The following is a 14,876-nucleotide window of genomic DNA, read 5'->3' as shown; positions in this document are numbered from 1 at the left end:
CCTATGCAGAGTAGAATAGAAAACTGGCAACGAGAATTTTCCCATCGTGCAACTATTCCAATGAAGCATGGACCCTAAGTTTATAAATTTGTGGCAGCAGCAGTTACAGCTGCAACACCAACAGCAACTGCAACAACAGCAAGAAAAACAGTGGAACTTCCAGCAGCACCAACAACTGCAACAACATGAACACAAGAAAGTGCGGATTCCACCAGTAACAGCAGAAATTGCTGTTACAACTGCTGCAAAACCAACTATCGGCAGCTGCAGTTTCTGCACTGTCCTTTGTAGCATCACTATCCCAATTTGGGTGAACTTGTAAAACTTTGTAGGAAACTAAAACTGGCGGGTAAGCACTTCATGGCAACATATAGTTTATAGCAACATGTGCACAAAAGGACTGCAAGGAAGGCTAGCTGTACTCTGTGAAACATGCAACATGTAGCGGTAGTAGTTAGAGTGTGCAGGATGGTGTCACTATGCCAGGGCAAGAACCGTCTTATGAGCTGCTTGATGAGGAGCCAGGGCACACTGCAGGAAATGCACCAGGGTTATCCTAGATGATGAGACAACTGGGTGCTGCCACATGGTGTCATGGGTTCAAGACCAAGTCAGGGCAGACATCTCTCACACTAAGTCCACCCTGTGGGCCTTGGTGCCACAGCACAGCAGACCTACCATCTGCTCATGCCACAGCCACAATCCTGCCTGGAAGCAGTGGGACATATTCCATGCATGACGGCCTTCCCTCATCACCACAGAAGAAGGAAGCCATGTTTGAGTTACCTGAACACAGGCATTCAACAGTAGAAGGCAGACACAGCAAGAAGACAAAGAGTACCACTGACATCAGGGCCTAAGCCTACTGATGGACCAACAGCTTGCTGCCTAGCCTGAGGTATGCATCAATTTGAATTGAAACAAGTATTGTCTTGCTGGAGTGGAGGCTAGCCATCTGCTGACCACTGCTGGCCTGTTGTGTTGGAGTGGTGCACGTCTGCCTCACACTGAAAATGGAGAAATGTGTAACTGAAAAGGAATAAAGCATTTTTTTCTATGCCATCAGTCTACAATTGGGACCCACCAGCCCACCAGTCAGCCCCACCCTTGCTCAGCCGGGTCACTTTAGAGAGGTCCTACCCCTTCTGAGTGATACCAGAGGGTGTCACACTTCACCTTGCTTTAATGTTCCATACAAGAAATGGGATGTCTATTAACGTCTTTCTGTTCTTCAGTGTAAGGAAAGTCAACTAAATGACCCTGAATATCAGTGCACACTTACTGTCTTCTAGTAATAAATTGCACAAAATGGTGCAGAAACTATGTTCACTCCCAGATCCTGGTAGTTTGAGTTTTCCTAATGATTGGGGTTTGCTAACTGACTAATATGCTCATCAATCCCACGTCATTGCATGTAAGATCAAGTTTAATCAATGTGTTAAATAACATAAGCAATTCTGCACAGCTTAGGCTGCTGACTTGCATGATTTTACACACAAACGTGATTTTTTTCTGTAAATAGTGTTACACGTCATATGCAGAATGCATAATCTATGATATTATATCTCTCACTGCTGACAGAGAAGTTAGTGAGAATGCTTTAGAGTCATGTGGTTCCATCCTGAGCAACATGCTAAAAGTTGCCAAAGCTCATTAAGTAACTGCATAACCACAAGCTATGTTTCGCAATTCCTGTTGTGTCAATGTTGTTAGTAGTATTTGTCACAGTTGTGCTCTATGATCAGCTGATGACTTCCAGTCAACATCATCACACAATTTAATGAACACCCATTCATCCGACAGTCCAGTGACATGGGATGCAGTAATTAGCAATCCATCGCCCTCATTACTGATAGACACACAGAAACAGAAACACTTTGTTCACTGTTTGTGTGTCAAAAAGGAGCAGAGGCACATGCAACAGTTTTCTCCTCATCATTTTCAAAGAGTCACAGAAAAGATTGTGACATCAAATCATGTCCAGATTGCAGCCCACAGCATCAAAAGTGTCACTGCCCTCTCTGTGATGTCACCTTCTTTGCATGCTGCAAACCAGGGCACCTAGCGAGTGCTTGCCTGGCCAGCACACATAAATAACATAGGCTGTCAGTGCACTACATGCTATCTTGTTGGTGCCAACAGCAGCAGCAAATGAGATGCAGAGGCTCATGCAGCAATGGAGTGATGGCAGATTTCCAGTTGAGCACAGGTGCGGCCATGTCTCTAAATGATGAAGACACATACTAATAGATTTTCTCTGTACAGCTGAGGTCCCCTCAGCACAGAGTAGTGACATACAGTGACCAATCAATCTCATTGTGGGTCAGATTACAGTCCAAGCTAAGTGTCAAAATGTAGCTTGGCAGCTAACCTTGCTAGTAGTCAACTCTTGACAGCAACTAAGATTTTTGCTTTGGACACTATTGAGCTTTTTGGTTTCCAAATACAGGACCGGGTGAATCTGTTTTCAACTGTAATACCTTTCACAAAACTTGATACATTATGTGCGCACTTTAAGCAATTGTTTGAACACACTTTAGGTTTGCAAAACAGGGTTCCAGGCCCACATTTCCTTAAAGCTATTGGCTATGCTAAAGTTCTGTAGAGCTTTTTCAGTGCCTTTCGTTATGCATGGGCAGTTATAGCAGAAATAGATCAGCCACAATGTATGGGAGTTATATCCCCAGTTTGTGTAGTCAGTGGGCTATTGCCATGGTCATAGTTAGAAAACCAAATGGATCACTTAGAATTTGTAATGATTTTAAGTTTGCCACCAATGCTCAGGCAGATATTGACCTGTATCCAAGTCATAGGCTGGAGGAATTGACAAAATTGGCTAAGGGCCATTATTTTTTGAAAGATCAATCTCACTGACACCTACTCTGGATTTCCTGCAGATGATTAGATGAAGCAGCTTCTAGTGATTAATATGCCATTTGGCCTGTATCGTTATAACAGGTTGCCATTTGGGTCACAAGTGCTTCTGCAATATTTCAGATACCTTGATCAACTCATCCAAGGTATCCCCAACTGTGTTAATTATTTAGATTACTTGCTAATTAGTGGGACCAAGTGGGAGCAGCACCTGCACATCCTACAGATGTCCCATATATAATCCAATCTACAGTTGATGTTTGAGCAGCTCCAGGTCCATGGTCTGCATTTTCACCTCAAAAAATTTAATTTGTTTTGGCAGAGTTGCCAAGGACATATATGAGTAAAGAATGGCACACACCCACACAGGATCATGTGGATGCAATCCAGTTCCTAAGAACCTCAGAGAACTACAGTTGTACCTAGACAATGTAAATTATTATGCGAAATTTATTGACCCATATTTCAATCCACTTAACCACCTGCATGAAAAGACATTAAATTTTTGTAGTCAGAGGCATGCCAGAAAACTTTCTTGCAGCTTAAAAAATGCCTTATGTTGCTCCTCGCTCAGCAACAACTCAGCCTGGTGAATGTTTAACACTTGCCACTGATATGTCAGACTATGGAATTGATGCCATACTGCCCATAAACATGCCAATAGCAAGGAATAGTCAAGTGCATTTGCATCTAAAATATTAAATGCAGCACAGAGAAATTATTTGCAAGTTGAGAAAGAGGTGTTGTCCATCATATATGGCATCAGGATGTTTCACATTTATCACCTATCACAAGCCCCTCATTTCACTGTTTAGTCCGGATTCAAAAATTCCCAATGAGACAGAACAGTGGCTCCAATGGTAGGTAATGTTCCTAAGTAACTGTAACTATGTGATCCACTACTGCCTCACTTCACATCACTCAAATGATGATGCACCTTCCCCTTACAATATGGCCCAGGTGCAGTTTGACAGGCATGAAGTGTATTTTGCCTTAGATGCAAATCATTCACACATCCTTGACAGTTTTCCAATTACAGCATGATACATAGCACTAGAAATGGCCTGTGATACACAATTCTGAAGGGTACTATCTGGTATATGATAGGGTTGGCTGGAGAACATGCTTAAGTGCACTGACGGGGAATGACACACCTATTTTTCCATACAGAGCAGGTTGAATATCAATGCGGGTACCATTTTGTTAGCTACAGATGATTCTGTATGCTGGGTGATAGTTCTTTCCACTCTCTGCCCACATGTATTGAAGCTCTTTCACACTGCACATTGGGGAATGTGCAGAATCGAGGCAATAGCATGGAGTTATGTATTGGCCTGGCATTGACACTACCACAGAACACACCATACAGAATTGGCAAGCAAATGCCCACAATCAATTGAGCCCATCATTGGTGTTGAGCGCCTAACCAATGTCCCTTTCCATCTTGCACACGATTCTGAAGCCAAGCAGATTGTCAGGACCTTCAAAATGCAGGTACACAAGGTAATGACAAGAGCCTACTGTGGGGAAACACTCACCAGCTCCACCCCCATAAATGGGCAAAGCCCAGATGAAATTTTACAAAGGCATACACCTCGGAAACTCTTTGAATTGCTGTGCATGGCTCAGCAGGCCCACCACCCATACACACAGCCATAATACCACAGAGGCACCCACATCTGGGCTAGTACTTTTGGCCAGAATTCCAGGTGGACACGAGGTGCCATCTACTGCTAGAGGGAATTGCAAATGTTTGAGGTTGTGCCCAGCAGGGGCATCTAATCAGGCATCAAAATCAGTTCCAGCTGCAACATATTGTGCCACCCCCCTTCCCTACAACTGTTGATAGGGCAAGATCTACACAACCATTCCTGGGACATGCATGCCCAACAGCCTGCTTGGTACTATTACAGCCTCCAACTGTGTATTTGGTATTGAGAAGGCATTGACAATGACCACAATGGGAGCTAATGGAGGTGGAACTACTTCCAGCCCCAAGGCCACTTTTGGCTCTCACCAATGCCAGAGACCCCCTACCACACAATAGATGGAGGTGGATTGCTTTCATACTCAGGTGCCCACAATGATCCAATCATTATTACCTTCTCCTACTTGCCTGACACCCACTTCTCTGCAGGTAGGACAAATGTGGCCCCCAGAACCTACTGATCAGTTGGCAATTACACTGCCTGTGCTGGCAACCAACCTAGTCAGCTGTACCAATAAACTTCTGCACCAGCCTCTATCGGGGTTTCCAGCATCTTTCATCTAACCTTCCTTAACAAGGTCAGCATGGGCCATGCTTTTTCCAGCCCTAAGTGCCAGTTACAAAGAGGAGGTGTTTAGTATCTGACAGTGTTTCATATTCTCCAGCCATCCTGAGAATCAGTGTGGAGAACAGGTCACAGACACTTGGGCTATGTACTCCAGCCGCAGCTTCTTCCCACATGAGAAGCCATTTTCCAGCCAGTGTCTCACTAGTCTTTGAAGCCTTTAGTTACGCACCATTGACCAGTAGAGTTTTGATGAACAGTAGAGTTTTGACCCTGCCGTTATTATGTTTGTGGTCTGGATTGCTCCCTGGGCTGTTGTATGTACTTTAAATGACTTTCCTATGATCTGGATTTGTTTTTGGCTAGCCATTCACTTCACAAACTCTGATGTCATTGACCTCAGGAACCATCTGTCTGTTCTAAAGTCTCTGCATTACTGTCAGTATGAATGATCATAAACTATGTTCTACATACACAAAGTATGGTAGAAAACATGTGGTGGACATCTTGCATAAACACCTCTAAGGAACATTTTACTTTTGCTACCTGGTTGCCATGTCACTTTTCAAAGATATATGAAGAATATCTAAGCTAGTTAAGTGAAATGTATGCAGACCACTGGCCTTCATCTGAATCTGAGAAAGTACACATCTATCAGTGAAAGTCTTTTACTGTATTTTTCAATCGTAGGTCACACAAATCATATCATAACTGGCTCAGAGTTCTCAGCAAGTGACCATCAGATGATCTGTTTAAAAAGAATAGTAAAATACTAGGAAACTAAATTACAAAAGAAACTAAGTTCTATACACAACTATAGACACTGGAAGATGTTACGTAGTAATTCACTGAAGTACAATTGATTAGGCCTGGAGAAATGCTCACAATGTGCACATATCTGGACTCTGATTGGTGGTATTAAAGGCTAGAGTTATTTCTTTTCTTCTTTTTCTTGAGACTTTATCCTGCATCAGCTCAGGATTGAAATGGTTATTAACAGATCTGACATGGTTAATTTAATGGGTGGCTAATTGCCCTTCCTCATTACACCCCCCCCCCCCCCCCCCCCAAAAAAAAACAATCCCCAACTGAGACAGAGTATGTGCATCTCAACTGTCTGCAAAAGTGAGAAACGCTTTTCTAAATGTTTTGAATCATATAACTGAGGCAGGACTGGGGTATCAGTCCATTATTCATGTAGTGGGATGTGGGAAGCTACCTAAAAACCACATCCAGGCTGCCTGACACCACCACAGGGTGGATTCAATCAGATGCTGATAAAACTCCCAGCCCTGAAAGTGGCACATTAATATGCATGGCTGCATGACTACCCAGGCAGTTGTAGATCAGAGTTAACTACAGAACAGTATAATGCTATTAAGTCTTAAAGCACAAATATTATTAGGCTGGAGCTTAAGTTCATAGCATAACAGATACACATAACAGAGATTTTAGTCACCAAATATATATTTTCCTTCACTATTTACAACATTCTGCCGGTGCTAGGGTAACTGTAGAAATCGTGTGGTTTTGAGGTGAAGAACTCATTGAGCTTAGTTTGGTATGCATTTTCATCCAGAAAGTAAGTTCCTTGAAGGTTGTTCAATAGAGATTGGAGAAGATGAGAATCTGACGAGGCAAGATAAGGTGAATAAGATGGGTGTGGAATGACTTCCCAATCCAATTCCTATTTAGTGCTTTTTGTTAGCTTAGCAGAAAGACGGGGGGGGGGGGGGGGGGGGGGGGGGGGGGACAGGCATTATTGTGGAGTAGTATCACTTCATGCAGTCTTTATTGCCATTGTTCTTGGTTTGCTTCTGCAAAACATTTCAGTTGTTGACAATAAATGTCAACACTGATGGTTACACCTCAAGGAAGCAATTCATAGTACACCACACTGTTACTGTTTCACCAGATGCTTAAGGTAATCTTCTGTGGATGTGTGCAGGTCTTTGTACAGGGAGTTGGTGCTTTCTTTCAGCTCAAATATTCCTTTCTTTTCCTTATGTTAGTGTAAAGACACCATTTTTCATCACCAGTAATGATACAGGATAGGAATGGAGTCCTTACCCTCTCCCTTAAAACCTACATCCTTTCGTCTTTCCCTCTCCTTCCCTCTTTCCTGATGAAGCAACCGTTTGTTGCGAAAGCTTGAATTTTGTGTGTATGTTTGTGTTTGTTTGTGTGTCTAGCGACCTGCCAGCGTTTTTGTTTGGTAAGTCTCATCATCTTTCTTTTTAGATTTTTTAGATATATTTTTCCCACGTGGAATGTTTCCCTCTATTATATATATATATATATATATATATATATATATATATATATATATATATATATATATATATATATATATATATATATATATATATATATATATATATATATATAGACACACACTCCTGGAAATGGAAAAAAGAACACATTGACACCGGTGTGTCAGACCCACCATACTTGCTCCGGACACTGCGAGAGGGCTGTACAAGCAATGATAACACGCACGGCACAGCGGACACACCAGGAACCGCGGTGTTGGCCGTCAAATGGCGCTAACTGCGCAGCATTTGTGCACCGCCGCCATCAGTGTCAGCCAGTTTGCCGTGGCATACGGAGCTCCATCGCAGTCTTTAACACTGGTAGCATGCCGTGACAGCGTCGACGTGAACCGTATGTGCAGTTGACGGACTTTGAGCGAGGGCGTATAGTGGGCATGCGGGAGGCCGGGTGGACGTACCGCCGAATTGCTCAACACGTGGGGCGTGAGGTCTCCACAGTACATCGATGTTGTCAAGGTGCACGTGCTCGTCGACCTGGGACCGGACCGCAGCGACGCACAGATGCACGCCAAGACCGTAGGATCCTACGCAGTGCCGTAGGGGACCGCACCGCCACTTCCCAGCAAATTAGGGACACTGTTGCTCCTGGGGTATCGGCGAGGACCATTCGCAACCGTCTCCATGAAGCTGGGCTACGGTCCCACACACCGTTAGGCCGTCTTCCGCTCACGCCCCAACATCGTGCAGCCCGCCTCCAGTGGTGTCGCGTCAGGCGTGAATAGAGGGACGAATGGAGACGTGTCGTCTTCAGCGATAAGAGTCGCTTCTGCCTTGGTGCCACTGATGGTCGTATGCGTGTTTGGCGCCGTGCAGGTGAGCGCCACAATCAGGACTGCATACGACCGAGGCACACAGGGCCAACACCCGGCATTATGGTGTGGGGAGCGATCTCCTACACTGGCCGTACACCACTGGTGATCATCGAGGGGACACTGAATAGTGCACGGTACATCCAAACCGTCATCGAACCCATCGTTCTACCATTCCTAGACCGGCAAGGGAACTTGCTGTTCCAACAGGACAATGCACGTCCGCATGTATCCCGCGCCACCCAACGTGCTCTAGAAGGTGTAAGTCAACTACTCTGGCCAGCAAGATCTCCGGATCTGTCCCCCATTGAGCATGTTTGGGACTGGATGAAGCGTCGTCTCACGCGGTCTGCACGTCCAGCACGAACGCTGGTCCAACTGAGGCGCCAGGTGGAAATGGCATGGCAAGCCGTTCCACAGGACTACATCCAGCATCTCTACGATCGTCTCCATGGGAGAATAGCAGCCTGCATTGCTGCGAAAGGTGGATATACACTGTACTAGTGCCGACATTGTGCATGCTCTGTTGCCTGTGTCTATGTGCCTGTGGTTCTGTCAGTGTGATCATGTGATGTATCTGACCCCAGGAATGTGTCAATAAAGTTTCCCCTTCCTGGGACAATGAATTCACGGTGTTCTTATTTCAATTTCCAGGAGTGTATATCTGTGTGTGTGTGTGTGTGCAAATTAATTTGAAATATGAATGTAAAGTGACTTGCTCCACACCATGGTGATTTATTGTGCAAAATGATCCATGGATCATGAAAGTAACTAACTAACTTCCTGAATGTGGTGTGTCAGAAATGTCAAAATGATCCTCCGTAAAATGAGGAAACCATTTTCATGACTTTATCCCCATACATGATGCAAATGTTTCTGATTGCCTCCACTGCTGTCACACCTCTACTGAATTCAAACAGAAGAATAAGTCAGAAATGTTCTGAATTATCCATTTGACACTCATTTTCTAGTGTCCACAGCTCCTCTCACTATATCCAACTGACAACATGTAACCTCAAGTAACAACAGTGAACTACAATTAAAAATGGTAATTGACAAATAAACCCATTACAACCAGAATACCAACATGCAAAACAAGAATGCTGCAAAAGTATACACCATGCTAATAGTTTAAAAATATTCACAATATGAAACTGATTGTAAGACACATCCTTCTCAAAGCAGACATTAGGAAAACATTATGTAATTACTGGCAGTAGTTACATACTTTCTTAATTAGTTTTCACTAGTAGTGGGCTTATTCAAAATGTAAAATTGACTGTGAGGTGTACCTTCTCAAACCTGCCTGGCTCCAAATCTGAGTGGTTAGCACATCTGACTGCCATGTGGAGGACCGGGGTGCAATTCCTGGGACTGCGAGGGATTTTTACTTAGTGGGAGGACTGAAATGGGATGCACTGAGCCTCAGGATCCCAACTGAGGAATTACTTGACTGTGTAGCAGCGGCTCCATGTAACAAAAACTTATAACAGCCAATAGAGTGGTATGCTGGCCCCATGCCACTCTATATTACATCCAGTGTTGTCACTGACAGATGGTGACATGGCAATTTGTTGGTACTGATGGGCCAGCCATGGCCTGTGGAAGGAGTTTACATTACTAATAGTATTATTCACAAAATAAAATTAATTGTGATACATCCTTCTCATAGTGAAAACTAGCAAAAAAATTGTAAATACTAGTAACAGTTTCACAATTCAATTTTTTTATTAGTTTTCACTGTGAGAAGGGAAGTTTATATTTCAAATGTGTTTAATCCTTTTTTTTTTTTTTTTTTTGCAACTTAAGAGTTACCAGTATCATACTATTATGTGGTTTCTACAGCCTTCAGATCACCAATAAGATAAGGGGTATGTTTAACTGGGAACGCTCCTCCTACCCTGTTTAGCTGTACTTTATTGCTATGTAATGTATTCAAGTTCATGTGCTGCATATACAAGATAGTCTGATTTTGTAATTTAGTTTCCTTGTATTTACTATCCCCTTTTTCTTTCTTTTTAAACAGATATTCCAATGGTAACTTTCCAAGTACTTGAAACCAATTAAGGTACTATTTTTGTGACACAAGGCTGAAAACTACATTAAGAGAATTTTGTTTGCAACACTGTGTTTCCCTTAGGCAATGTGCCCACACTGTGTTACCCTTTTTATCCCAGGAAACAAAAATCTTGGCTACCAATTTTTGGATGTGGAGTCCATCTCAGTCCATCAGATTTGTGATGTGAAAAGTTCAGAATGTGCTGCTAGTACAGGCACTGCACAAAGGGTTTTAATATAACAATGCACACTCAGTACAAGGACTGTTACTGGGAGACATGAAATTGCCTTACAATTAGGAGCATAAATTATTTTGAATTGTTCTTGCTGAACACTGACATTGCCCTCATTCCTGCCACTGAACAATGGGAATGTAAGGATGGAATTGTGCACTGATACTAAAGGTTATAGGACATACATAATTCTAGTGTAAATCGAGGAAGGCTCAGAAAAAGTAACTGCTTATGGCTCAGAAGTACTGTACATCCCTCAGAAGAGTTTATCTACAGTTAAGGCAAAATATTTTGCAACTGTGTGAGCATTTTGTAAGTAGCCACCATTTTTTTTTACTAATTCATTACTTATTGTAATGACCATATATCTTTATGCTGGCTGGAAAGCATGCAAGTTCTGTGAGGACGACTAGCAAGATGGACACTGAGAACTAAGAAGTACATTGCTACTGTAATATGCAATCAAGCATGCAAACATGAAGACGCTGACTGCTATTTGGGTAATAGCTAGGAGGTACATCTCGGCACAATGGATGGACCAGCATTGCTGAAGACAGCACTGTATAAAACTGGCTGTCCAAGTCAGAGTGCTTGCCAGTGGGCACTATTGGGCAGGACAGACAGGTAGCTGGGCTTTAGTCTACATGACCTTACCGTATAAGTTTAGTGCATGCTGGCAGGGGTAGCCAGGGAGTCCGTGCATAAGCAGAATGTTTGCAATAAGATCACCTGGTGGGGAGCCTAAACTGGCTGCACTTACTTGAGGGCAAGCTCAGGGGCACCCAGAAGTCCACACACCCTATGTACTGCCATTAAAACAATCTGGTATAAAAATAGCTACAATCCAAGAACAGAAATGAGTTGCTTGTTATCTTATTTTAGTTACTGCTCACCAACCAGTACTCCAGTATCTGATTTCAAGCTATTTGTAAAGACCCTTGATAGAATCACGTAGTCGACGTAACACACTATGTAAGCCATTGAAGAGAATGCAAGTGATGTGGTATCAGTTGTTGCTGCAGATGTTCCATTCCATCAAATGGGAGTTGAGAATCAATGGATCATGAAGTACACTGACTACATCACCATATACTGTTCTCAAAACTTTAGCAGGCACCAAAGCTCAAATAATCACCTAATTCCATGTGAAAGACATAAATTTCACGAACACAAAACCTTGTATGATGATGTAATTGTGTCTCATTAAAAGCTTGTATCACAGGCAATTTCATGATATAATATTGCCTGCAGGATGACAGTTGGATATCACAAAAAATCAAAATGGTATCATGCATTATTTTCTTAAGATGTTGGGAGATTTGCATGTGAATGTTGACAGTGAACAAAGATACTGGGACTGCACAATAACTGTCATGACTTTCTCACACAATATATCAAGCAAGACACTATAGCTTTTATGATAGTATTTGTACTTCATTTCAAATCTGAAGTAATGATGGGTATCTCCATATCAACCTGATGATATTCTGAATGCTTGCATCAGGCAACATCATACAACAGAAAAGTTCTACATGATTTTACAAACTTATTTTACTAGATATTTGGACATTGCTGGGACATTCAGAACTCTATGTAATTAGCATTGCTAGATTAAATGTTGGTTTTCATTGATGATTCTGCTCTTGTATGTGGTACAATCTTGTAGAAACTATGTAGTAACACCTGACTTAGAGGCATTTGAGCAGTCACTCTGTCATTACAATGAACCCTAATGTATGGTATAACAAAAATCATTTTAAGTCATGCTGTTTATCATGATTCATGGAGTATAGACATAGGTGTAGACACTTAAGATTTATTGAAAGACACAGCATGTACATCCATATATACACTCAACTATCAATGAACTGTTACATAAATGCTGATTATTACTTACAGCAAAATGTTTTTAAGTTAAGATCCACTTATTGTAGTATCTTTACTGCATACTCCTCGATTCCAAAGGAGACAAAACATCAAAAATTATTTTGTTTTCTAGTATCAGTTTGTGTACTTTGAACTAAAATATTGCTTTAATTTGGGGACAAAGCTGATCATCACACTGCAAAGTTACAGACAGTAAAAGTGTAGCAGTAGATACTTGCTGTGAAACCCATACTGCAAACACCACATAACATTACAATAACATTACAAGTCATATCATTTACTTTTATATCGTGGTTCATACTCCCTGTGTAGTTTCTGTCTATGCTCATAAAGAAAGTGATGCATGAATGTAAGTACAGCATGTTGCAGTCAGTGGCCATATAGCAGCAAAGTTTTACACTGTGTGCTTCACATACACCAACGAACATTTGTGACTTTTGAGAGCAACATATATTACCTACATTGTTTCTATCCAGCTGTTAACAGATGTAATTTAGATCCCTTTGTATTATCAGTTTATAGGCATTTCACTATTTATGTGGTATTTCCTCATACCATTGTTAAATAGGTTTAAAAACAATATAAAAAAACAATACAATTTTACTCAGAATTATAACAATAACAAAATATGTTTTTCTGAATCACATGTCATATGTAAAAAGCACAGTAACTGACCTGCATAAGATCTACTGGTTGTGACTGACTGCGTTGTGGAATGCGTGATGCTGAATGCTTGTAATGTGGATGCCTGGAGGTAAGTTCAGGAGTCACTTGCTGTGGGACGGAGTGGTGAGAGTGTGACTGGTGTTGTAAATCCATACTGTTACTGCCAGTGGCAGCATGCCGGAAATCTTCCATTGGTGTTGGCCTGAAAACATAATTTTCACAATATTTCAGAGAGTTATTTGCAAACTCTGGACAATGGTCAAGCATAATAATTTCATTTTATATTATGAGAATTTTGCAGCAGTTCATTTCCTGAAATGATTTTACTTTACTGTTTGGCCATGATAAGATGATTTACATGGTGCCTATTGGAAACAGTAGGAGGTGTGCCTTGTCCTCACATTATAACTGCCGAGGGGAGAGGGGAGATGAAGGGGAGGCAGCACCAACTTCTTCGCACAGTGCTGCCACCATTACCCATGCATTGTGCTTATACGAAAGCAGAAGTGACACACATGAAAATACTGCCAGCACTTCAAGACAAATGAATATTGTCCAATTAGCGTCAATTTTCTCTGCTACTGGCAGCACCAGCAAAATATGTTGACTTATGATTGCCAAAATGTACATACAGTGAATTACGCAGTATCAGAGCAGAGACAGAACAAGATTTTTGTTAAACGTGTTTTAAGTTACTGTGCAATGACATGGCAAGTAAAAATAACTGCACTTATCAGATTTCTGTATATGAAACTCTACCTCATTCAACAGGAAATTTCGTGTTTTACTTTTCATAAAATCATGAAAAATTGTCTTCTAACATCATCAATCAGATATTTTTCTGGATATACATACAGAAGACTAACACTGTAGCTTTTGTTAAAATTATTTTAATAATTATGTGTATACTTCTTCAAGTTATTTACATGCTATAGTTATCTTGTGAATAGCAATTATGATCCAAAGTGTCACTTCCTAAATCAATGAGTTGCACAATAAAATATTCTGCATAAATCACAACTAGTCTTTCAACAGTGTTTTAAAACTTTTATCATCAATAGTACACATGAAGTATGCAGAATTATATTATGTGAAACAAAAATTAATTTATATCAGGCACTGGGACAGGAATTGATTCAGCAGGACTGACAGACAAGTTCAAGCACATAGTTTTGCAGCTAAACGTTCAGGCTTTTATTACCAGAGATGAACTGCATAAGTAAATAAATAAACTGGTCTAACCATTATTCTATTAGTTCAGAAATATCAAACACAAATCTTAAATAATCATGAGTAATATAATTACATAACTGATAACAAGCAAGACACACAAAAGTATACAACTATCATATTATTAGAGCTGCAAAACCTATTGCAGCAGGGTGGCTTGTGTTTCAAAATGATATAGATAGCTATATGTTAGGTGTAACCACACTGGAAGGATATCAGTTGAGAAACCATACCAACATATAGTTCCTGAAGATGAACAGTGGTCTTTTCAGTACTTGCCAGGTCAATAGTCTAGATAACTGACTGCTCTCACTTTGTAACATTAACCAATATGAGAGTGCTATGATCATACTGCAAATGGCTGAAAGCAACACTATACTACATTCATTATATTTTCTGAGAATGTATGGCTCCACCGGTTTAGTAGCACTTCTAGCTAAGTGCATACAGGGTTATCAACAGAAAATCAAATAAGTGTAATGCAGGAATATGTCTGATAATGAATAATAAAAG

The 14,876-nt window shown here is 41.2% G+C and overlaps 1 protein-coding gene across 1 annotated transcript in view; it reads right to left on the bottom strand.

Annotated features, from left to right (window-relative positions):
* LOC126184345 (potassium voltage-gated channel subfamily H member 2) overlaps positions 1–14,876 on the bottom strand; it is an 832,502-nt gene that overhangs the window by 18,247 nt on the left and 799,379 nt on the right. The window contains exon 19 of the mRNA XM_049926724.1: positions 13,143–13,335. Coding sequence (XP_049782681.1) covers positions 13,143–13,335 — 193 coding nt within the window. The remainder of the gene's footprint in view (positions 1–13,142; positions 13,336–14,876) is intronic.

This window comes from Schistocerca cancellata, chromosome 4 (assembly GCF_023864275.1).
Source record: "Schistocerca cancellata isolate TAMUIC-IGC-003103 chromosome 4, iqSchCanc2.1, whole genome shotgun sequence".
NCBI lineage: Eukaryota > Metazoa > Arthropoda > Insecta > Orthoptera > Acrididae > Schistocerca > Schistocerca cancellata.
The sequence above is the reverse complement of the archived record's forward strand: the minus strand, read 5'-3'. Positions and strand labels throughout refer to the sequence as shown.